The sequence below is a fragment of the Pogona vitticeps genome, chromosome 2, assembly GCF_051106095.1.
Source record: "Pogona vitticeps strain Pit_001003342236 chromosome 2, PviZW2.1, whole genome shotgun sequence".
In the NCBI taxonomy this organism is placed as follows: Eukaryota; Metazoa; Chordata; class Lepidosauria; order Squamata; family Agamidae; genus Pogona; species Pogona vitticeps.
Window position 1 is genome coordinate 90,987,038 of NC_135784.1, and position 25,937 is coordinate 91,012,974.

A 25,937-nucleotide genomic window follows, 5' to 3' on the forward strand; every position below is an offset into this window, starting at 1 on the left:
GATAAAGAGTAAAGACAAACAGCTTAAACAAATCACGGAGTTTAATGAACTGTCAGAGAGAGAGATGGCTTCAAAGCAGTACAGACAAGCCACTGAACTTATTCAACAACCGCCGTTGCCAGAGAAAGAGAGGAAGCTTCAAAAGTTGGACAACATGCCTAAAAAAGATGAAGAGGGGGTTGGGAAGGGAGAAAGTATTTTAAGACTGTTCCGAGAGGAAAGAATGTAAAGGGGGAGAAATGGGCAAATTTCAGGGCAGAAATTTACGATCAGAGATCACACAGATCTATGTTGCTCCAAAACCAAAACACTGACTATATCGAGATGAATTTAGTCAACCGTATAGAACATGTCTTAAAGAAATATTATAGATGGCATTTCAAAACGGGGGGGGGGGGAATCCAGCCAGAGATGAAATTTAATGTTGGGTAAGCACATGTAATCCATGAATTTTAGTAATGATGATGAATAATAATAGTGGATGCTTTGTTTGTGAGGCACAAACAGTGGTGCCTCACATAGCGATTGCTCCGTTGAGCAACGAAATCGCTTAGTGACGTAGTTTTTGTGAAATATGTGAAATATAACATGTGCACATGGATATACTATTCTTTAATCATAAATTATATAATAGATAAGCTGGTATGGGTAATACCTCCCCGCTTGTATGTTTTGTTCATCTTGTATGTTTTATTAGTCTTATGTGTTATTGTCTTGTAGGTTTTTGTTTATTTTGTAGGTATATATGTTTTTAAAATAATAAAATGTTCAAAAAAGGAAAAAAAATTCTACAGCTAGTTTAGAAAGTGCTTTTTTTTAAAAAGGAAGACTATTTATTGACTGATGGAGTTTATAAATTGTGGATGCAGCCAATGTGTTATGTGTGTGTGTGTTTTTACACCAACTGTGTAATTGAGTGTGTGGTTTTAGAGTTTCTGGATATTCCTGCATGCACAACTGAATTATAATCATGCTTCTACATCACTTTTACATTTCTTCAATTTTATACACACTAACACTCATGAGGTGGTCGCATCTCACCCCTCAAATCTCGCCCCAGTTGCTTCTTCCCCTTCATTGGCTGACCTCTGAATTCATTATAGAAATGCAGAACAGATACTAGATACAGTCCCTGACCAGCTGCCTCTCTATTCGTATCTCTTATGTTTGGTTTGAAAAGCAAAATGGAAAAGGAGATTGTCAGACTGAATTACAATAAATGATGTTTTCATGCCACAAAGTCTAAAAACACTTCACTTTTAGGCAGCTTTGGGCAACTTCTAAACTCCCTATAATTCTTTGAATTCTTAAACAGAGAAACTATCAAACACCTTTGAAATCTGATATCACAGAGGTAGTAGTGATGATTGCCACAGTTGCCTATCTGAAACATTAATATGCTGTTGGCTCTAATTATGGGTTTTCTCCAATATCTGCTTCAGACTTGAATTCTACCCTGAAACTCCTCCACCCAGATCTTTTGTTCATACCAACACTTTAGCCATATATTTATGGCAAAAACATGGGCTTGGTCTGTTGCATTGTAAGAGCAATCAGTAAGAGAATTTTAGATTACTGGAGGGCGTGGGGGGTGGAATTAGCTGTGGAAAGGGTTACACAGTCCCTTCCCTTCTGCTTTATAGTACCCCCTCCTGAAATTGCATTGCAAAGGTCTGTGAGGTATTTGTTACACCTGAAATGATTATGCATTTTGCAGAGTGGTGTGTGAGATGCTTAGCTGTGTAGGCATCAAAGGCTTGTGTAGGCTCTTTTATCTTAAATCCCAAGCTGAAATCTGGGTGAGGGGGGAACACCTCATGTAGGCATTTAACATTGCCATCAGAGTTTGGAGAATTTACTTTTTGGAACTACATCTGTCACACCCCCTTAGGAAGTATAACCAGTTACAGTCGGGGGGGGGGGGGTAACATCCAGGGCGCCTTTTCCAAAATCTTGCTATTCTCTGAAGCAAAGTTGAGATAATTTCTGACCCCAAGAGCTGCACAATGGGAAAACAGTTCTCTCACCTGGGTACCTTTTCTTCCTAACTTCTTGGACTGATCGGTATAATAGTGGTAGTGCCTACATGTGCAAATGAAGGAAGCAAATCTGTGAGAGTAACTCCAGAGAGGATTTACAGAACAACACTTCCTGGCAGGGGAATTGATTAGCAACAGGGGAGTTAAAGCTCATTGCAGGGTCAACAGTTTGTGCCCAAATACAGTCCCTGATTTGGGGCCATGAATAAATGCATAAACATTTGCCATACAGTCTCACTCTTATGTCTGAAGAAATCGACTTGTCCACAAAATCTCCCATTAAAATATAGCTAAAATAATACCAGGCCAGTTAGTATCTGTATCTTCAAGGAGTGTGTGCATATACCATCTTATCCTTTGCCTTGGACAGCAAAATAGATTCAACCAGAGAGCTAGCAGCTGATAACTAAATGCCAGCTTATTTAACTGTGGGGGGAAATAAGCCACTGTGGGCTTTCTAGTGAGTTATTAAGTGCCTTCAAGGGTTTCAGTAGATTCTTCAGGCACATGATAAGTGTCACTCACAAACTGACAGAGGTTCGATTTTCCTTCTTCCCTAGGTTGACAGAGAAAAACTGCACCATGCTATCAGCACCGTCATGGTCAATAGCATTTTCATCTCTCTGCCCATGATGATCCTTCTCTTCCCCATCATGAAATGGAGGGGCGACCCATGCAGTTTGCAGTTGCCCACCTTCCACTGGTTCGTTCTTGAAATGGCAATTTGTACTCTAATAGAGGAAATTCTGTTCTATTATTCTCACCGGTAAGGCACCCAATACACCAAGGTAACAAAGTCACCTTTTTTTCCTTTCTTGGCTCTATAATACACTGTCATCTTACTGGCCAATTAATAATTGACTCATCCTTCTTCTAACAAGAGAAAACAAGGTGTTTCTCAGCTAAATTCACTAGCAGCATATAATACTTGAATTTGTTCCATTTTGCTTCCACTAACTGGCTGCAGCTGTGGAGCCTTGTAACCAATGTTCCACTATCTGTGGATGTGGCATATAGTGTCTTTTGCTTCCTCCTGTGCAGGCTTGTTCATCACCCTCTCCTGTATAAACATATCCATAAAAAGCATCATGAATGGACTGCTCCTATTGGCATAGTATCCCTCTATGCCCACCCAGTAGAACATGTGGTAAGTTGTGTTACAAAGACCAAGTTTACATAAGGACCAAACTATGTAGATAATTCAATTAATATTTCTTTAGCAAGAGCTTCCCAAAGAGGAAAAGATTGTTCATTCTAACACACTTTTGCCTTAGTCCACATTTGACAAAGTAGCTTTTTTTTAAGGACTAATATTTCAGCCTCTACAGTGTGGATCCATTAAAAATAATAATAAAAAGAAAGTGGGTCCAACTACTCTTTTTAAAGATAAGCAAGACTGGTCATTTTAATTGATTTGAGCTATTTTAAATCTGGGAACATTTAGGGTTGCCTGTTTCTGAACAGATAATGTTACTTTTAAAAAACATCATAATTTGAAACCCATTTGCCCAAACTCCCCCAAATTCAGCACAGAGTAAAAGCAGACTGTCTGCTACAACTGTGTCATATTTGGTGTTTGAAAGTTTTGTTGGTTTGGGCTGACCCCATTTTTAGAATTGTCTTATAGAATGTTGATTTTTTTCTGACACCCCAATATCATTGATGTACTCTCATGCAGCAACAGTGCTACCAAGAATCCATTTATAAAACATTTTGTGAGGCACAGAGAACAGCAGTCTGAACAGGAAAAAAGAGAATCAAAAGTTACACATACAGACTCTGTGATGGGCCTGAGGGCTGCTATATTGAGATTTGAGGCTAGGATGAGAGAAAGTAAAGGAACTGAAATAATTCAGGATCTGAAACCTGCCATTTCCGGGTGTTTGGTCTAAGCCCGGATTCCAAATAGAATTCCTGACACCTACAAACACCTGTCTTTGAGTGTTTGTAGATTAATGAGACTATACCACAACTCTTTCCTCTCTCAGACAGCAGATCAGCTTTCCCCAGCTATGCTGAGTATGCTGTACATTCTAATAGTACACATTTAGAAGGCACCAGACCAGAGATGTCTGGATCTGCCACTGTGCCAAGTTGGGGTGCTTTAAAATGCCCGTCAGAATTGCCTCAAGCATTTAGCAAAATTGGCAGGAAGTAAGTTGGCAACGACCAATGGATATCCTAATGACCCTGAAAGAAAACAAAGGGGTTACCTACCTGTAACCATAGTTCTTCTGGTGGTCCTCTGTGAATTCACACAAATTGTTTTTTCTGCGCCTGCGCTGAATGTCTTGTAAGATTTTAGAGCTTAAATGTACAATGCTAGTGGGACATTCCCCTGTGGAGCACATGCTCCACCTACCTAAGATTCCCCTCAGTTCCTAGAATTTGTCCGCTGGGCAGAAGAATCATTTAATATAACCCGTGACGGACAGAGGGGAGGATGGGTGGGATGTGTGAATTCACAGAGGACCACTAGAACTATGACCACTAGAAGAACTATGGTTACATTTATTTTGTAAGCCGCCCCGAGTAGACATGGTCTAGAGGGGCGGGGTAAAAATCAAATAAATAAATAAAATAATAAATAAAAATAACCTCTTTTTCTTCTTCGTGGCCTCTGTGAATGCACACAAATGGGTGACTGGCAAGCTTCACTTACCGGATGGTGGGACATCACGGTAGGAAGGATGCCAATACTAATCTACAAAATCCAGCATCATTGCGTGCTCTCACATATAGGTGGTAATGCCTGACAAAGGTCAATGTGGTAGACCATGTTGCAGCATGATAGATTTATTATTATTTATTTATTTATTTGATTTCTATCCCGCCTATCTGGTCTTATTCGACCACTCTAGGCGGCTTACAAAATGTTAGGAATCTTGATTCCACACTGGGAGGCAGTAGATGTTGACAGTGCTCTAGTGGAATCTGCATTCAAATGATCAGAAGGTGATTTGCCTGATAGTTCATGTGACAGAGAAATAGTTTGGACTACCCATCTGGAAATGGTGTCATGACTTCAGCCAAAGAAGATCTAGAATCTGAGGGGTTAATTACAGCTGAGGAAAATGCTGGGCAATCAGAAACACAGACAGCTGAATCGCCACCAGATTCTCCTCCCTCCCAGTAGCCAGAATGAGGGATAAGCTTTGGCAAGGACTCATGACACGAAGATCCGAGGCTTGCATGAACGCTTCCCATAGGAACATCAGGTCGACCAGCCCTAAGTTTTAGCAGGATGAAGTGTTTGGATGACTGCTGCTGCTATAAAATCTGCATCCAGAGCCTTAGAAGCTTGTGGAAACAACAGGTCAGCACCCTGGCTTGCATCCACACCTCTGCTTATCTTGGACCTTTGTAGTGGAACCCAAAAGATGACATCATTCCTGCATGTCAATCAAGGGATACAGCCGGAGGGGCGGAGTCAGAGTGGCAGTTGGGTAGCTGGAGGAGACAGAGTGGAGTTGGAATGAGATAGGGATAGAGAGAAGTAGGGACAAGAAGATGTGGAGAGAGTGCTAGAGTTTAGAAATAGATAAGAAGGGGTTAAGAAAAGGAATTGAAGGATTGAAACATGTGGAACAAGCAGGAATGAATATATAAACATAATATGAGAAACACCAGTGAATGAATACATGAAACAGTTACATATTTAATTCTCCTTGATTTTCTTCATTAATAAAAGAATGTTTGATTACACCCCTGATTCCCAAGTTCTATGAGCAGCTCCTGTGTGTGTGGGAATTGTAGTGGTATTAAGAGAATACCTGGTGGCAGCGAAAAGGGCGTATTTACCTTTGTGGAGCCCACAGATATAAAGGGCACAAGGGGGATCGCCACAACCTTGTTTTCTGAACCCTTTGGACTCTTGACTTCTGACTACGGTTTGTGTTTTGGCTTTAGCATTTTGGTATCTGCTTTGCATCTTCTGGACTTCTGATATTGGACTGGTTTATTGGACTGTTGCCTGTTGAAACCCCCGGGAACATGACAAATGGATTGTGATGAGGCTGGGCCTCTCTTGTGAGGCCCATGGAAACATATGAAAAGTCTGTTAGTTTTCCTGAAAACCTTAGTTCTGTCAATATAAAATGCATCTTATGTCTAGCATGTGGAGCATGCGCTCTAGGGAGGTTGATGGTGATGGGAAAAACAATGGTAATATAATTGGTTGATTTAGATGAAATTCTGATTCAATCTTGGGCAGAAAAGAGACATCAAAATACAAAGTAACCTTTGGATGAAATTGGATAAAGGGTGGATCAGAATGAAGAGAAGCAGGCTCACTGGCTCTTTTAGCAGATGTTACAGCCACCAGAAAAGATGTCTTTAGAGAAAGCAACCTAAGATTTGAAGAGGCCATTGGTTCAAATGGTGGGCACATGAGAGCATTAAGGACAATTTGTAGTGACCATTGGGGAATAATACATTGACGTGGTGGATGGATGTTATTGAGCCTTTGAGGAATTTTTTAACGGTAGGGTGAGATAAAACTTTTGCTGACGTGGAGTTATCTGGTTGATGGACAACAATGGCTGATATATGGACTTTTAAAGTGGAATGAGAGAGTCCAAATTTGAAGAGATGGAGTAAGAAGGTAAGGAGAGTAGATGGTGGCTTGTCCCATGTTCCTTGATTAATTTGAGCATCGATGGAATAAATGTAAGACTAAGTGGAGGTGTCCTTTCTTGATTAATGTCATCGAAGATTAGATCTGCCTCAGGTGAGGGAGGTTCTTCGACATGTAGTTGTAGGGATTTAGCCATTCTGGATATCATCTGTGAATAAGAAGTGAGATCCTCTGAAGGAGATGGAGGATGATTATCAATAGCATCTGAGGTTGGTGTAGGGAGGTTGGATGGTAAGGTAGTGCGTATCGCACACACTTCGGTTCTTGATAATATGAATGTCCTTGGTATGCTTCCATGTGCTATGGATCGCAATACGGACAACTTCCTCCATGTCAAAATGATGTTACTGTGGAAAATTGGTATACTGGCAGTACTCTCCATACGGAGGCATATATCGAGGAGGAGATATATTTGGGGAGATGTTTTTGGGGAGAGGGTTGAGAAGAGTACGATCATGAAAGTTGGATTTCAATCGCCCACCCTGATGCAGGGCTAGAATGGGCCAAGGCCTGCCTGGCTGGTGTATCAGCCATTGAGAGTGCTTCCATTTCTCTCAATGTTTTTTCGGGGAGAGTGTTGAGGAGAGTCCAATCCTGAAAGTTGGACCGCTATTGCCCACCCTGATGCAGGGCCAGAATGGGCCAAGGCCTGGCTGGATGGCGCACCAGCCACCAAGAGGCCAGTGTGCCTCCATTCCTCCCAATGCCCTCGGGGAGAGTGTCGAGGAGAGCCTGATCCTGAAAGTTGGACTTCAATCGCCCGCCCTGATGCAGGGCCAGAATGGGCCAAGGTCTGGATGGTGCATCAGCCATTGAAAGGCCAGTGTGGGGAGATAGGCTACCAGTTGACACCAGAGTGTGAGCCTTTTTTGTTCATGGCAGTCTCCCAAAGGTGAGATTGGAGCCTTTGCTTAAGTGCTGACTTGGTCAATTTTTTACATGCTGCAGAAGAATGAGTTGGGTGTTGCTCGCCCAAGCAGAATAAACAGCATTTGTGGCCATCAGATAATGGGATATTTGAATAGCCGATACACCTTTTAAAAGGAGCTGTTGAGGCCATAAAGAGTGGGAAACCAGAGGGAGAGATGGTTGAAGAGATGGGGGAGGGGCGGGAAGTCAAAAGCGGAAAAGCCAAAGAAACAGAACTGACAGGGGAACGTCGATTAGTTGATTGGAAAATAGGAAGGTATCAATTTAGGTGTTGATTAGAAGAAGAAATTCTAGTATAGTCGCTAAAAATTGCTCAGAAACGCACTCTGTTCTTCTGGAAATCAGATCAGCACAGCGGAAAAAAGGAACTGAGGGCAATCTTAGGTGGGCGGAGCACGTGCTCCACAGGGGAACATCGCACTAACTTTGTGCTTTTAAGCAGAACAACCTATTTGTGTGCATTCACAGAGGCCACAAAAATACAGTGGTGCCTCGCTTAACGATGTTAATTGGTTAAAAAAACATTGCTATGGGAAAACATCGCTAAGCGAAACACGTTTTCTCATAGAGATGCATTGAAAACTGGTTAATCCATTCCAATGGGAACAGATTACCGTCCTTAAGCGAAAATGGCCATAGGAAACATCGCTAAGCGATACAATGTTTCCCCCAGTGGAATGCATTGAAGCCTATTCAATGCATTCCAATGGTTTTGCAATGTCCGTTTTTGCAATTTTAAGTGTGTCTTAAAAGGTTCAAAAACAGTTTTAAATGCTTGGGATCGTCAGTGCACCTTCTAAAATGTGTGCAAACTTAATTTGGCTTTGTTCTGACTCTTCCATGAGAATTATTATTTATTTATTTATTTATTTATTTGATTTTTACCCCGCCCCTCTAGACCATGTCTACTCGACCATGTAAAGCAAGGAGACAAACTTGGTCTCCTGTTCCCAATTATAAACTTGTTAGCTTTCCTCCCCACACCGAATACCATTTTCTGAAGACTATGTATGGCTAATATTCTCCTGTCATGAATTTGAAGCTGCCATGCTTCCTCTTTCAAAAAATGCTTCCTTTCCTTCTCTTGCAAAATGTGATAAAGCAAGCTTTTGCTTGCAGTAAGATGGAGATGGTGAGTTCAAGACGACTAGCAGCACTCAGCTGTGTGAGCAAAACTGCAAGACTAGAATAGCATCAGGAGACATCTGAAGGAGCACCAGTATGTACAAGTCTGTATCTATGCTACAAACCCTTAATGAGGTTGAGTGTATTGGTCTCTTCGTAAAATGTATCTCTTCATATAAACTATGCCATTTCCCACTAGAACAAACTTCTCATATGTGGCACTTAAAGCCAGCTCTTATTTTCTACCTTTTTCTCTCCCTTAACACAAGCTACCCTATAGGATTATATATATTCATAATTCTGTGTACTGTTTGTATTCCAGGTTTCTAATGTGCTGCCTGTGGTCACTGGTCCTTTCCTTTTAAGATCTCATGTTATTTCAACCACTGCGTGGCTCTCTCTTGCCCTTCTGGCTACTACAGTCTCACACTGTGGCTACCATCTTCCTCTCCTGCCCTCACCGGAATTCCATGACTTCCATCATCTCAAGTAATTACGTTTTGTTGTATTATAGGCTAAATTTTCACTCGTTTACATGATGGCGTAGGGGGACAAGCAAGGAGCAGAATGGTGTATACTGTGGCTACTGGCAACTCTTTCACCTAATCAAGTCATTATTATGATCATTCAAAAAAGCTGCTAACGAGAGAGAAATCCTGTCAGTACAAAACAAGTCTTCAAGATTGTGATTTTTAACCACAACCCTAACACCTGAAAATACAAGCATATTTCCCCCCTCATATTCAGCCTTTCAACCATGATCCTAACATCACTTTAACCATACAATTCTGTGGAACGAGAATTCTTTGGAAACAGCACACCATTATTCATTATTATTTTTAAGTGATTGCTTTCCAATATGAAACAGCTATTCTTTAGTTGACTGGACAGTTCAAATACAACGTAGGCAAATTAGACTATTGCCCAAGTAAGCTAAAAGGTGTGTCACAGATTACTGCTATATACAGAGCTTAGCCTTACATGCTCAGTTGTTCTACTTTAAAAATCGCCTCTATTATGCACATTGGTTAAAAAAACTACCAAAAAGTGACACTGCTCCCTGCTCTAACAGCTCTTTTTATTAAAAAAAAAATTAAATCTGTAAAGCCAAACTATGTATTTTAATATAGAAGAGGAGCACCCGTGTGACTACATGATGTTTAAAGCAGTATGCTGTAGATGTCTTCCAGTAAAAAAAGAAAGTAAGAAAGAAGCACAATCTACAAATATCCATAATAACCAGAAAATATATATATATAAAAGCCAAATAAAACAGAGGCATATTAGAATATTTGACATCTTTTATTTGGCTTTTATATATATTTTTCTGTGATTAGGAAGCGCACATAAAATAAAACATGGAATTTTGAAATCTAATATATTAATTAGATTTCAAAATTTCATGTCTTATTTTATGTGCACTTCCTAATCACAGATTAGTTTCTGTTTATCATCACTTACTAAATTTCTTCTCTCTTTCCCCCCCGCCCCCTTTATTAGGTTCAATCAGTGTTATGGGGTTCTGGGATTGTTGGATCGCCTGCATGGAACAGACACAATATTTAAGCAAACAAAGGCCTACGAGAGACATTTTGTTTTGTTGAGTCTCACACCCCTCACAAAAAGCATCCCTGATTCACCCAAGAAGTTAGACTAAATCTTCCTGCAGTTCACATCATACTCCTGTATCTAAATAATCACAAGACTCTGGATATGGGTATAACAATACATTTTCTAATGAAAAATCACTGAAGCAAGCTTTGGGTTACTGCAATCAGAAGACAGAAATCATTTTATACTACAGTAAAATATTTTGGAAGATAACAAGACATTTGTGCCTCCCCAACTCTAAGAGGGAAGAAGAATGCCATCTACCACTGGAAACAGGTTGCAGCTGATTAAAAGGGCAACTGGAAATTAGGCCCTGCTATGCTGGGCCCTACTACCTTGACAGCATCTTAAAAAGCAGAGACATCACCTTGCCAACAAAAGCCCAAATAGTCAAAGCTATGTTTCTTTCTGTAGTGATGTATGGAAGTGAGAGCTGGACCACAAAGAAAGGTGACAGCCGAAGAATTAATGCCTTTGAATTGTGGTGCTGGAGGAGGCTCTTGAGAGTCCCCTGGACTGCAAGGAGAACAAACCTATCAATTCTAAAGGAAATCAAAGCAGAGTGCTCACTGGAAGGACAGATCCTGAAGCTGAGGCTCCAGTACTTTGGCCATCTCATGAGAAGACTCCTTAGAAAAGACCTTGATGTTGGGAAAGTGTGACGGCAAGAGAAGGGGACGACAGAGAATGAGATGGTTGGACAGTGTCATTCAAGCAACCAAGATGAATTTGACACAACTCCGGGAAGCAGTGGAAGATAGGAGAGCCTGGCGTGCTCTGGTCCATGGGGTCACGAAGAGTTGGACACGACTAAACGACTAGACAATGCTGTTTAGACTTTTTTAATATCTTTCACTTATAGAAAAGTAGTTACCAACAAGGACAATCAAAAATAAGGCCTCTTAATGTATTTAATTCCAGTCTTCAGTAAAGCAGCAATTTTTTATCTTTTGCTTTTGGAAAGCCCACAGACTCCATTTGCACTACAGTCCTCTGGTATACAAGACCTGGAGATAAATCTTATCAAGCAATACCTTGCAAGACATCAAGTCTTTGGCATAGAATGTTCTCTCTTGAATAACAACAGAGCTAACAAAATTGCAAGGTACAAATGTTTAGGTGGCCATTTCTAAGCAAGCTTAGAGATGGAGCCAAAAACTAAGATAGTTAAGGGTGCTATAGTGTAGATCTGCTTATACTAAAAAAGGTCTAAGTGGTTGTGTCTTTTTTCTGGAATTAAGAGGCAAAGGGATCTGGTGTCCAATATTAGACTACGTATTATTTCATGCTGGGTATCACACAGCAGAAGGTAAGAGGTAACATGAGCCACGGCACACACAGAAAGATTGCCCTATCTATACTGAGCTAAGTTTCTTCTAAAAAGCTAGGGTAGATGCCTTTCTGTCCAGTGGTTAGTTTTCTGTGTGTAAGTAATTTGGAAATGTGGAACACCAATCAAGTCCCCAATTAATAGTCTGAAGTGGGAAAGAAACAAGTCTACTACCTTAGGCTACTTTGTGGCCATTCTTTGGATAGTACCTGTCACTTAGGAATCTTGCTGAAGTGAAAGTGCAACAGAACATTCATCAAAGAGCTGCCACTACAAATGAGAACTGTGTATTGAGTCTTGGTGGCTGAAATCCTGTTGCATAACCTACTGGTGATGATGCAATCAACAGCAGGCGAGATTTCTGAGAATTAAAACTTCATACTTCTGCCATGTGGCTTTTCTGTCTCCCATGTAATATAGGAGCCACAGGACTGGAGGAGGAAGTCTTTAATTACTAAAAACCATCCCTTGCTGGTAACACTAAAAAGTGGTAGAAACTTTCTGTAATTAAAGATTTTTCTCCTCTGGCTCCCACACAGTATTACATAGGAGTTGAAAGATACAAAACATAAGAAGCTTTTAATTACCAAGAATCACCCCTGCTAGTGATGCCATCTTCCTTCCATAGATGTTATGACAAGAGGATTTCAGCTACTGTGCTGGTAGAATTTATGTGTGCTTACCAGTGTCATTTTATCACAGGTTTCTGCTTCTGTTCAACTGTCAGTGACTGATGGAAACAAATTCAAAAGAGAAAAGAAAATTGCAAACATGGTCTTTTGAAGTTTTTATTTTTATACATTTTTTGTATTAAAAAGGAAAAAGCGTAATTACCACAAATTACAAAGGACTAAAGCACTACTAGAATAATGAGTCACATCAGCCTAGAAAGCAGATATTTTGAATAATATTACTGTTTATAATACAGGCTCTCATTCAAGTATTTTACAATTTCCCCCCTCTTCTTCCCTCCCATCCCCCCAATGTGATGATGATTCTAGCACATGGGTTAAGAATTACATACTATTCACAGGAAATGGGATTGTGTATGGAGAACCATATTAATTTTCCTCCCAGGTGATATATGGTAACAGTTGGGCTTAAAATTTTCTCAAGAATAAATACAGCTGAAAGTGATTACAAACACTTCTGGGATTTTATTTCAGCATAAGGGGTGAGGCTGGAGCACATACACACACAAAGCCTGCTCAGGAAAAGCAGGCAAACCAAACAAATAGATGTTCTTTTCTACTGTGACCCAATGATCAGACATCTCTATACAAAACAATCACTGGATCTCTTGCAAGTTGCTCATCCAAAGTTTTTAGCAGCTTAATACAGACTTCACACTAATGAAACTCCAACCCTCATTTAAAGCTCCATGTTGACTTCTGTGTCACAGTTTCATAGGCTGGACATTCCAACCATCAAGGTAGTGCACTACAGGGACAAAGATGGCAATAAGAGAGAAGGATTTAGCCATTCCTGTTCCACAGCCAGATGATGTTACCAAACTGGAAAGGCTTGGGGGCAGGGGGCAAAAGCTTCTGCCAAGGCATCCATCTCCCTAGCCAAAGGATGTCCATGGCCTGGCAATCCTGTTGTACTAAGAGATATATATTCTGGGAGGAAGGACGAACAGATGCTGGAAGCAACTCTGGGAAGGAGGGCAAAGAGATGTAAAAACCAATAACACAAGGAAATAAACATAAGAAAAAGGGCAACAGAAGGTCAGACCTGGAAGAAGAAACCCTAAAGCCACAAAGGAATGGTTAAGCCCATGCCCTTTTCATGCTTCCAACCATACGGTGTCCTCATCACAGATACATCGGTCCTATTTTCAAGTGTCTTCAGAAAGTGAAAATGTAAACTAACAGAAATGTTATCCTTACAACTCTTTTAAAAACAACTTTGTCCAAAACCCTGTTGCTGAGATGAAATTCCCCCTCCCCATAAAACCACTCATATATGAAATTTATTTTTAAAAATAACATAGGCATTAAACAATGAGGATACCCAACCCTTCTAAAACCTAGCTGATTTTTAAAAAGTTATCAACATAGCCACATTTCAGAAGAGGATCCATATGGAGATATAATAGAGCATAACAGTTTGCTGCATTAACAGATTTTGATTGCTTTTGCTTAACCAAAAAAAAAAGAAAATAATGAATGATGGCTCCGACCCCTTTATTTAAGAAAAATCAAAAGTATGGCAAGAGTGCTGAGGTCACTGTGTCATTGTTAACAGTACAGCCAACTAGCCATCCAGAAACAAGATGGGCAAGTACAGAACTTTGAAGGAACAAAGATTGGGGGGAAACAGGAAAAATGATAAGGGACACAACAGAGCACCGATGCTTAATCACAAAGGGCACTTAACTTTTGTTGTCAACCCTAGAACAGATTTCAGATTCCTTATTGTTACTAGGTCACAAGGAGGCATGGGCACCATCAAACAAGGAGCACTTAATACTTTAAGATACCTTTTGCTTATGATAGAAACGTCAGATGAGATCCCACTGGGGAACACATACAGTACATACACTCCGCTTTAACAAATGCCTCAGACACAGGGAAACAGATGGTCCCTTCCTAGGCTTGACTCAACTGAGAAATCATCTTCCTAGCAGGTACCACAACTGTGTATTGTCAGAGCACAAGACACCCCCTTGAATTAAAAAGATATTTGTTTGTAGCAACTACTAGATTATTAACTTATGTTCTCTCCCCAAAAAGATACAAGGTCTATCATCGTCTCTGCTCAAACTAAGAATAAAAATAATTTTTTAAAATGTTGAGCTACAAGTTGATACTCCTCCACTTGATTGTGTGCATGCATGCACATGCATGTATGAATAGGGGGAGGAGTGCTGACTGTGTCAACAGCCATGCAGAGTGCATCAGGTACAGGGCTCCCTATACAGAATATGATGCAACAAATAATCTAAGATCAATGCCATGACCTTCTCACACTGGGCAGCCAAGGCACTGACTGGATAAGCATGCTAACAGCTACATGTTTAACAAATGTAATCAACACCATCTCAAGATGGTATAAGAGATTTTCATGATCCACAATCTCCAAAAAGCTAAGTTTCCTTCATTAGCAGGTTACCTCCAGCATGTCCCAAAATGCAGGATATAAACAAGGACATTCACTCAAAAATTAAGGTGCGATTTTCATAGGAATTACAGTTGTGTGCGTGGCTTCCTCTTCCCATAATCTATACCTGCCTTAAGTGATCTAAACTTTGTAAAAATATTCCTCTGCATCATAAGTAACAGTCCCTTACTTTGTCCTCAAGTAAAACAAAACGAACCAGTGGCTCAAGATTATCCACTACAGAGGTGACATTCCAGGACAATTTCCATCCTTAAAAAGGTTTGAACAAAAATCAACTGGTTAATCCCACTAGGTTACTTAAGAGTCTGCACACTCCTTCCACGTCTCACAAGGAACAGTTCCTCCACAAATGCTTTGCCTTGTTTCTTCTCTGCATTCTGTCAATGACAAAGGTATCTCAGTCCATCTGCCCGTCTCTACAAACTGAAATCTAGCCTAGAGTTTTTAACAAGTTTTTTTTTCTGTATGTAGGACTAGAGAAACTGGAAACAAGCAAGAGAAATCTCAAATGCCTGTTCCCTATTATGGTGGTTCTGGTGTTACAATGCATCCAGTAAGTTACACTGAATATACTCTGCTACAGCTGAGTAGTGAGGAATACACTGGAATACTTGTTTTCATTACTTGTGGCTTTTTATGATACTGCGAATGAAAGGCTGAGGATTTGGTATGACTCAGGATTACATCTAATGCAGCAAAATAAAACCAAACCAAGCCACTTGCTGTTATTTAGTCATGCTAGACTGCATGGTCACCCAAGATCGTTCCATCACAAACTTCCATTCATAGCATGCTCGGCACAACAAAAAGGCAACAATGTTAACTAGACAAAAGAACCCTGGGCAGTAAACCTTGTCTCCTTAGTTACTTACATTAGTACATAGTACCAAAAATACACAAGAAGTTGAAATCCTGCTGCTTAGTATATGTCACAACTAGATTAGGTTCACTGAATCTGTGGAATTTACAGAGGAGTTGACTCACCAAATCCATACTGATTCAGTGGGCCTAATCTAGTTGCATTCAGCAATGTGATTTCAGCCAGAAAGTGACAGATCAATGAACTGCCCTATCATCTTATCCCCCCAAACTCTAAAGCACTATGTACTTGCTCCAAATGGCTAACTGCAGGGCATACAGTATCCCCTACTGTCAAAATAATGGACATGCTTTTCAGCACATTAAATAAAGTCTGAAGTATGTAGTAAGGGAATTTCTTCCCCACTCGCTCCTGCCAAAAAACAAACAAACAAACAAACAAAACCCACAAACAGCCCTGGATCCAAAACAAGGTTATTTCTGCTCACTTTTTAGACTACCAGCCTTTAGGCATCTCAGAAAGCCCCTTCCTCTAGTTTTCCCCCTGAATGTTCTAGAGATGCAGGTTGGGGATAAATTAGCGCCTATCACCGTGGAGGGTCCTTCTGCCCATTCATTGCCAGGTTGGGAGGGTATAATTAGAGGACTGTTTAGAGCCACAGTACAGTATGCTGGACCATGTAAATGGCCTTGTACTCCTCCTTTTGACCACTTTTTATCCATTCTTAGTTATCTTAAGTTGCAGTAGCATAATGACCAAATGACCTCAGATCTTCCCTCCCCTAATGATTTCTCATTTTCAAAACAGAATTAATACATGAGGGGTGACAACACAATGCAGAAAACAAGAGAACAGTTGTTATAAAGAAGTCGTCTGTATACATCTCCTTCCATCTTCTCTGATGTTTGATCCTGTAGCTCCAGTACCAGCTGCTTTTTAAGATGTTAAGAGCCATTTGAATATACACTGTAAATAGTCTCTGACTTCATTGCAGCAGATTACCCAAGAGCAGCCAAGTCAAGCATGGTGCTTTGTAGTAAGATTTTATGAAACAGGATTGAGTGGACATGGTTCCAGTACATGAAGTGAGTTTGTGATGCAAGACAGTCAAAGTGTCGGTAGCTAAGGAAAAATCTAAAGTTTGCCTTCCTTGGCTCAACCCAGGGAAGGAAGGCAGGTCAGCATGCCAGTAGTTAAAACAGTCTACAGAAAAGGAAGCCTGCATAGCAACTTTAAAACTTAGCAAGCTGCCTCCAATTTGGAAACTACCACACACAAAGATCCCGCTTTTTTCTTTTTTTTCTTTTTCTTCTTTTTTTCTTTTTTTGCATTAAAGCTGTATTTTCTGTACACACATTCTTCAACCACATACATTAAGAGCAAGGATGTACACCTCTGGATTCTCTCTGTGTGCTACCCAATATCCCAGCACACCTGCCTGCCTGTCTGCCCTGGGATAGGAAGAATTCATGAGTTCCAGGCCTGCCCTAGTTGGGGAGGGAGGAAAATGGCAGTGTACCTGGAGGTCTGAGTGAGGCAATAGCATGAGCAGTTGCTGTTGCAGGATGGGCAGCAGAACAGTTTATACATTTACATCAGCTTCAACTACACAATAGCCGAAGTGCCCGAGTACTCTATGCTCCAGAAACACCACTATCCAGATGGTCTGCAACAACACCCACAAAGATGTCAATGGTGTTCCAGTTGATGTAATCATTAGAAAGGGAAGATAACCAGCCACTGCAGACAGAAGTTACACTGAACAGGAAAACAAGAGACTTATCATAGCCTGGATGAGTCCCAGGCAGATGCAATTTTCCAAACTTGCTCAAGAAGCCAGGGATGCCTCCAGATTCCCAACTCCACAATAAGGCAACTTATTATTCTCAAGGAAGGAAGCAAGAAATAGATTTTTTAAAAAAACTTTGTGTGTATGATTTGTTTGTTTTCAAAGAGGCAGCTGATATTAGAAAGTCTCAGCATGCCTATGTGATGGGAGACACTGTGCAAGTTTATGCTCCACCCATCAGGAAAACAAGAACGGGGGAAGCCCAACACAAAGGTGGGCCCACATTCAGCCAGGATCCTTTGGTTGATGTCCAGTAGCTAGTCTGGGATGGAAGCGATAAGCGGCACAGAAGGAAGTCATAACAGATGTGACACTTGACGATGGCTGTGGAAGGATTCCTTGTGCATTGTAATATCCAGAATGGGAGGTGCCTGCTGGGCTTGAAAAGCCAAAAGCCAATTTCCAAATAGAAGCACATTGTTCGGCCCACCCTTCCAGCTTGTCAGTTGGGCTGCATAGTTGATCAGTGTTCAGTGACATGAGGAGGAGCTGGATTGTGTGGCTGCATGATGCAGAATAATTTTGGTTCATCCAAACTTCTATCAATAATTTAAAACTTGAGATATATATATATAAATATATATATATATATAAATATATATATATATATTTATAAAAATCTCTCTCTTCCCATCCCTAACCCAAAATAGTCCTAAGACATGAAAATATGAGGCTCTGACTCCAATCGATGACTTCAAATCATAGAGAGGAAAGGATGCTTTCAACTTGTATCATCTTGTTTTTCCAGGCAACAAAAAAATATGATGTGCGCTATAGTTCCCCATCTCCTGCAAGCAGCCTGGCCTTGGACACCCCATTCCAACTCCCTTGTGTGTCCCTGCCCCTTTCCATTTGAAGGTCTGGTACATCTACTTCCCCACTGTTTGTGTTTCCACTGTTGCTGTGGAAACTGCATGTGGCTGACTCAGGTTTTTGGCATCTGCCTGAATGAGCTGGCTAGATGAGGTGGGGCCTTGGCTGGATGAAACAGGGACTTGATTGGTTGGAGTCTGGCTGACTGGTTTGCTGGAAGACTGAGATGGGTATCGCTTCCTTCCCTCGACTCCGGGTGCCATTGGGTATCTCTTGTAACTCCCTTCCTCCCCTATAGGGGGCTGAAACAGAAAACATAGAGCTTCATTACAGAGCACGAGTACTCCACCCTCAAGCATTCCTGATTCTGAAGTACATGAAGCCAATTTTTTAAAAAAAGTCCATTAAGTTTTAAAACATATTACATATAACACACACACACACACATACACACACACATTGCTTAATAAGTTTTTAAACATCATATCCCACCCCAACTCCACTCTATCTCAGAACAGCTAATAATGTAACATTTAAGAATGGAGTGCAACTAAATTTGTATACATCATAACATCTGAATAAAACACAGAGAAAATCTCAAACAAACCAATCAGCTACAGTATTCCTGTTTCACTTTATAATTAATTTACTTTGTAATTTTATGGAAGCATTTTCATATCATTAACATACTGAATAAACAGGTATCAGCTTAAACAAAATGTACCTGGCTTTAAGTTTTGTTTGTTCATTATGATATTTTAATAGAATTTTTCTATAATAGCCAAACCAATTCTTTTCGTATCACATCAACAATAAGTAATCACAACCATTTGGTTTTCTATACCATCGGTATAGTTATTTTAATGCACTTCCTCAACATTTGAGTTGTGAGACATCAGAAAGGTGTAACATCAAATAATTCCTATGAGTATCCCCGCACAGCTGGACTTAATGGTCCTAGGGCCAGACTGCCCACTCACACATCTGGTAGAGGTGGCAGCCTCGCTCATCCTTCCAATCACTCCCAGACTGCCACTTTCTTCCCACTTGGCTAGCCACTCCAGGCAGGGGGAGGGAGGGGGAGTCTCTCTGCATGGCTGCCAAGTGGTTAGCAGAGCGGGAAGAGAGTGGCACTTCAGGAGTGATTTGAAGGATGAGTGAGGCCACCGCTGCTGCCAGATATGTGAGTGGGTGGTCCAGCCCCAGGGGCCGGACCCTCGCTAAGTCCAGTTGTGTGGGGATATTCAGATTCATATACGAATACCCCATCTCTATTCCCAACCCACTTTCAATTTTGTTTGATAATCATTTTATTAAGGAGAAGATATAGTCTAGGTATCAATACAATGGGATTATCAATCATATGCACAACCAACTGATTCAAAATCTGTCAATATTTTAAGTGATCTATTTTACTTCTGTTTGCTCTATGAAATGTTTGATTATAAAATATGCAAACTAATTTCCTATACACAGATACAACAGCGGATGGTGCTGATCATGGAACTGGGGCTTTGCATAGTGCTAAAAATCCTTGTGTCTGCATAAATTACATTCTCCCTGTACTAGGCAATCACCTGCTCCAGCAGGAACTTTTTAAAAAAGAGATAAAGCTGTCTCAATTTCCCAAATCGGGCTGTGCCTCAAAGCAGCAAAAGAGGCCTGTAAGTAAACTTCACAACAGCCTACAATTATGTTTTCCAGAAGTTGTGAAAGAAATGCAACAAAGGAAATAGCTGCAGAACATGGAAGCAACCAGTTCCAGACTCTGCTTGTCTACAACCTTATTTTCAGAATGGTGTCTCAGATTAATGGTTGACTAATGAGATAGAAAAAGTAAGCACTTTAGGAAAGGTGCAGGAAGTGGGAGAGAAAAAAGACAGCCTACTGCTGCTATTAGGACCCCCCCACACACACACAAACAAAATATCACCCAGGTTCCTTGTTCAGCACTGACACTATGAAAGAGCAGCAAGTAGCAGTACAGGGGATGTGTGTTTCTGCCAAGGAGGTGGGTGGCAGAGAAGTCTCTGGTTGAAGGTGGGACATACTGCAAGTAAACCTTAAAACATGTTCCAGTGATGTCTTTGTGCAATCCAGCCAGGGAAAGGGGCAAAAAGAATGGTGAAGAAGGTACTTTTCTACTAAAGTACCTAAGTACCAGAGAAGGACAAGGGTGGCTACAGTGCTTAGACTGACACTGTCACTTCGGCAACATCAGTGCTGCTGGTTTCATGGTTAGAAAAGAGATTAATGAGGAGCACCAGACACTGTCCTCTATATTCATCCCATGCAACTCCATCATATTGAAGGCAGCATTTTTCTCCAGCTCCCATTCCCAGCAAATCTCTCCTGTGCAAAGCAGCACGGTGCTTGGCAGAAACTCCCCTTCAAATTACATACGCATCTGACATGGGGGAGGAGACTGAGAGGACTCAGGTAGGAATTATTTCCGAAGCATGTGACATTGAAATCACCTGTCCCTCCAGCTGCATTTGCCCACTAGTTGCCAACACTAGTAGTGATTAAAAATTACCAATACCTGTTAGGAATATACAATCAAAACCTGGAGCTCTCAAGAAATTACCGTATTTTTTGCTCCATAACACGCACTTCTCCCCCCCCCCCAATAGTGGGGGAGAAAGTATGTGCGTCTTATGGAATGAACACAGTAAAAAGGGGGTTCAACCACCACCATCCAGAAGCCCCCCACTGCCATGCTGGGAGGCCTCTGAAGTAGTACGAGAGACTGGTTGCTGTTTGGACTTCACCATTCTGCACTTCTGGCTTTCTAGGGTCTGCTTCCTGGAGCCCACCTGGAAAACCAGCAAGGCCAACAGGCCTATGGCAGCAGGCAGAAAAACAGCCAAGGACAAAAGGGGAAAGAGAAATTCTAGAAAAAACCAAGGGAAACCACAAACACAGTCCCTCACTTAGACAGTTGATTTTCCCATATTTGGGAAAATCACAGGGATCAACACATCCAAAGTGCAATAGATGAGCCTCACCCTGGGAAAACCACTTTGATGATCATGGTATCTCCCCTGCCAGGTATGAGTTGAAATGGCCCCTGAACCTCCTGCCCCTTTCTGTGCCCTGTCCCCCAAAGGCATGGTGACCCCCCTGGCTGCACCTCCTGATCAGAACAGGTCTGCACAGCCCCAGTCCCAAAAGAGGCCAGGAGAGCTACTCAGTGTTTTGGGGTGCCCCACAGGGCTCCCATCAGCGGCTGGATGTTCCTCCCACAATCCTCCAGTGCACAGATATTAGCATACCTAATATGCGGGGAAGGCAGGGAAAGCGGGGAAATTCAAACTTTCAGTTAGTAAAGAGGCTGCTTGTCTGCTTCCTTGCTAGTCCAAGCAGTTAGAGAGCTGGGAGAGAGACCTGGGACTGCCTGGTATTGTCGTTTTAAAATGTAAAATTTAGTTTAAAAGCTGTTTGTTTGGGGTTAGTGCTTGGGTGAAAAGGTGCTCCATTTGAGTTGAAACCTGCTTGTGTAGAAACATGCATACAGTGGGGACTCGACTTATGAACGGTTCTACATATGAACTTTTCGACTTACGAACCCGCCCGATAGGAAATTACATACTCAACATACGAATTTCCCTCGAGTTACGAACAGGAAAAAAAGTGCCCCCTCCCTCCCCTTAGAGGCTTCTGGAGGGGAAAAAAAGGTCAGAAACTTAAAAATAAATAAAAGACAGTCACTTACCAGGCCTTGGTAGCCCCCGAACTGCAGGAAAAAGAGCAGCAAACAGATAAAAGCTGACACCCAGAAGGGACCCTGGCAGCCATTTTGTGCTTTTCTCTGCTTCTGCCCCTTCCTCTCCCCGCCTAACAGCTGATCGGCTGGCTCTGAAGAGGCTTGGGGAGGCTTGCTCAGCACCTAAAAAGCCTGCCTGTGTGTTATTGTGCTGAAAAAATCAGCACAACATGCTTTAAAATTGGCTTCGTTGAAAAAAAAGATTTCAAAAGTGCTTTTAAAACTGTTCCCTGCCTCCCCCTCCTTTCCTGAACTTTTCTTGACCTAAGAAAAAAGAAAAAAAATATCCCCCTCTAGTGGCAGAAGGCGGAATAGCAACTTCCCATTAGTTTCCCATTAGTTTCTATGGACGGAAAAGAGCAGATAGCCGCCTAGAGTGGTCCGGTGGGCCAGATAGGCGGGGTATAAATTAAATTAATTAATTAATTAATTAAATGGTTTTCAATGCATTCCTATGGGAAATGCAGATTCGACCTACGAACTTTTCGACCTACGAACTGCCTTTCAATACGGATTAAGTTCGTAAGTTGAGACCCCACTGTACTTGCTTTAAAAGCTGCCTAGGAAGTGTTCAGACCAGCGCCGATCAGCTGTTAGGTGGGGAGAGGGGAGGGGGCAGGGGCAGGAGCGGAGAAGAGCACAAAATGGCTGCCAGCTAGCTGCTGGCTTTTAGCTGTTTGGGGCTCTTTTTTGGCTGTTCTGAGGTCTACCAAGGCACTGTGAAAAGCAAGGCTCAGTCTACAGTACCTGGTAAGTGACTTTCTTTTAAGTTTTTTAAAGTTTCTGACCTTCCCCCCCCCATAAAAATGCACTAATTAACTTTCAATGCATTTCTATGGGAAATTTGGATTCAACTTGCAAACTTTTCAACTAGTTCTGGGCATCTAATAGAGAATGTATTTCCAAAGGGTGTTGCAGCAAGGAAACTAACTGCCTCATGACTTCTAACTGGATTACAGTACCTGTTTCCTGATTTCAGCTACTATAGTTTGTATTCAGGTTTTTTGGCTCGTCAAGAACATTGGTCATGGCTTTGTGTGGCCTAACCTGTTGTGCCTTGCATGCTATAAATGTTCAATTATGTCAGAAAATGGAGATTTGGTCTTATGCTGAGCATGTGCTACTGCTGGTGAATGGGATCAGGTTAAGCTTTGTATTGCTGTTCTTTTGCATAACCTAAAGTAAATAAGGAAAACCAGCTGTTAAATGGTTTAATTCCACTATTTATCCTCCACACAACTAAAAGGGACCTCTCAATGCAGTGCTAAATCAGACAAACCATTTCTAACACTATAGCCTTGAGCTGTAGCTGGGCAGAGTTGCACAACAATCTCATCTGTCATTGAGACATTTCTATAAGCATGGGGAGGAGGTGGATGAAAGGAAATGTAAAATATAGGTAGAGTGGTATAGGTCTCATCACTGGCTGATAATGGTCTATATTAATGCCACTGTTGACTGCTGTTCACTTTACATGGTTCAAATGCTATTCTGTTATAGTTTATTAAATATTTTATTACACTATTTGGTTCAGAATATATTTTCCCTGTGTTCCTCCTCTAAAAATTAGGTGCGTCTGAAGGTCAGGTGCGTCTTATGGAGCAAAAAATACAGTAATTGTCTGGAAGCATTTTCAACAGTATACAACAAATGCTTACATTGTTGAGTAAAGGTGCTCAAGCATGGGCAGAACTTGGGCCACCTCTCCAATGGTAGCATGTTCGGTTGCTTGTGGGGGCAAGTTGCTTCCTTACTGTGAAGGGTAAGAGTCATTAGAGGGCAAAGGTTGAGCCAGCAGCCCAGAGATGCAGGGAGGTAGACGGGCAAATAGGAAGAGGTGGGAGGCATCAAATGCCAGGCCAAATTTCAAGGAGTTTGGAGGGGTGCTGGAAAAGGCCTTCTGCAAGTGCAAAAATGCTGGCATTACTCATCTAGGGGAGATGTAGCTCTGGAAGACCAGATATTGTCTCAGGTGGAGAACACTGGTTTCCACAGGTTTGTGGCAGAACTAGCACCCCATTACCAACTGCCATTCCAAATCATGGCAGCAAGGGTATCAGTCAATTGGTACAGCAGCAGTTGGCCAGGGCAGAGGTGGTATATATTATGACATCTGGAGCAGCCAGCGTGTGAAACATGCCTCTCTCCCTCAAAGGGGAACATACAAGGCCAATATACTCGAAGTGTGCTCATTCATTCAACTGTGCTTGGCCAAACGTTGCAACCGTTCCGACGCACTGCAGAATGTCTGCTGTTCCAATCTGCCTGCCAGGGTATTTACCCACTCTCCAGTGCAACTCGTCCTCTGCTTCTCCAGTGCTGCTGGCATTTCTTGCTGACATTCCCACTGTTCAGGTTTCAATCTCCATGCCCATTATAATCATTTCCTGATGGTTAGTGTGCATTAAAGATGGGGGTATTTGTATATCCCCGCACAGGTGGCGTTAATGAAGGTCCAGCCCCATGGTCCACTCACCAATCCGCCCTGGACGCAGAAGGTGCAATTCTACGAATAGTGCCACAGCACACAATCCACTCACCACTCTTCAACCTTGCACTGACTCTTGTCCTCCCGCCTACTGCCAGGAGAAGTGAGCGGGATTGCGCGCTACAGAGCCATTCATAGAATTGCACTGTCTGTGTCAGATTGGTGAGTGGACCGTCTGGCCCCATGGGGCTGGGACCTCACTAACACTACTTGTGCTGGGATATTTGTATTCGTTTACGAATACTCCCATCTCTAGTGTGCACTCTTTTTATTTGGCACAATCACTGGGATGGTGTCAGAGGGCACAGGGAAATCATTTAAAATGCTTTGCCTATTTGAGGTTTTTTAAAAGGGGTAAATAATGGCTATATAGTAGTTGTGCTGACTTTAATGGAATTCCAAATGCTGAATTTTTAAAATTTTAAATCTGAAGGGGTGTAATTCCAAATTGCAAATTTAAATGTTGAATCTGATTTTTGATGCAAGTGAACATTCCTACTGCAAACTACACAAAGAAAATTTACTCATGGTCAGCTGGCAATGTAAATTGTAGGGACCCCTTCAAATCTGAGTTCACAATGTGGGTAGCCCTCACTACACCAGGGTCCCAATTTGAATTGGGCCCCCTGCACTTACTTTACAGGAGCACAGAGATTTAGATGTTATCTAAGTATTTAAAATAAAGTGCAATCTTGCCTTCAGTATGCTACCTTTTTAAATAGAAACTCCAGTTCTGATTTGGAGGAGAATAAAGCCCAGTATGCTGCTCAGTATGCTGCAATGTTGCAGTTGGCCAAGATACTGCTATAATAAGCTGTATGGTAAGAAAGTGAAACGTGTGAGGAAGGAGGAGGTGGAGCATTCAAACCTAAAGCCTAACTTCTAGGCCACATATTTGTAAGCGGTCAAGAATTAGGGGCTGATGTGGACTGAAATTTATGGTGGTTTACAATTTAAAAGAAAACTTTTAAAATGATGTACAGATGGTACTTGACACCAAAAAATGGATAAAATAGATGCTGGAAATGATAAGAAAAAGAAGCTTCACTGTATCATATGTGGTGGACATGTAAGATATCAAAAAAAATTCTGGAATTCAGTTTACTTAATAATGGAAAAGATATTGAAATCTAATTTGCAAATTAAACTTGAATTATTTCTGCTAAGCATAACTGACAAATAGTTAGAAAAGAAGAAAGCAATAACAGCAGCACAGGAATTGTCTATATACAATACTAGAAGGTGAAGCAAGTACCAACAGTAGAGGAACGGCTACTCAAAGTCCTTGAAATGGTTGAAATGGCAAAACTTTCAGAGTTTGTAAAAGACAAAGGCCTAGCGGACTTTTAAAAAACATGGAAACCTATATGGGACTATATTTATTAGATAAAGGAAATACTGGCC

The 25,937-nt window shown here is 41.4% G+C and overlaps 2 protein-coding genes and 1 pseudogene across 7 annotated transcripts in view; 1 reads left to right on the forward strand and 2 right to left on the reverse strand.

The window, feature by feature from the left end:
- Positions 1–13,836, forward strand: part of FAXDC2 (fatty acid hydroxylase domain containing 2) — a 42,040-nt gene extending 28,204 nt beyond the window's left edge. Inside the window, exons 6-9 of the mRNA XM_072990026.2 lie at positions 2,600–2,805; positions 3,081–3,186; positions 9,053–9,219; positions 10,231–13,836. Coding sequence (XP_072846127.2) covers positions 2,600–2,805; positions 3,081–3,186; positions 9,053–9,219; positions 10,231–10,387 — 636 coding nt within the window. The 3' untranslated portion in view covers positions 10,388–13,836. The remainder of the gene's footprint in view (positions 1–2,599; positions 2,806–3,080; positions 3,187–9,052; positions 9,220–10,230) is intronic.
- Positions 13,837–16,958: 3,122 nt separating this feature from the next.
- The window catches only part of LARP1 (La ribonucleoprotein 1, translational regulator), a 93,641-nt gene continuing 84,662 nt past the window's right edge, over positions 16,959–25,937 (reverse strand). For all 6 annotated transcript variants that reach the window (XM_020796945.3, XM_020796947.3, XM_078385609.1 and 3 more), the window contains exon 19: positions 16,959–18,581. In XM_020796945.3, the coding sequence (XP_020652604.2) occupies positions 18,336–18,581 (246 nt within the window). In that variant the 3' untranslated portion in view covers positions 16,959–18,335. The remainder of the gene's footprint in view (positions 18,582–25,937) is intronic.
- LOC140705044 (U1 spliceosomal RNA) lies at positions 21,184–21,338 on the reverse strand (annotated as a pseudogene).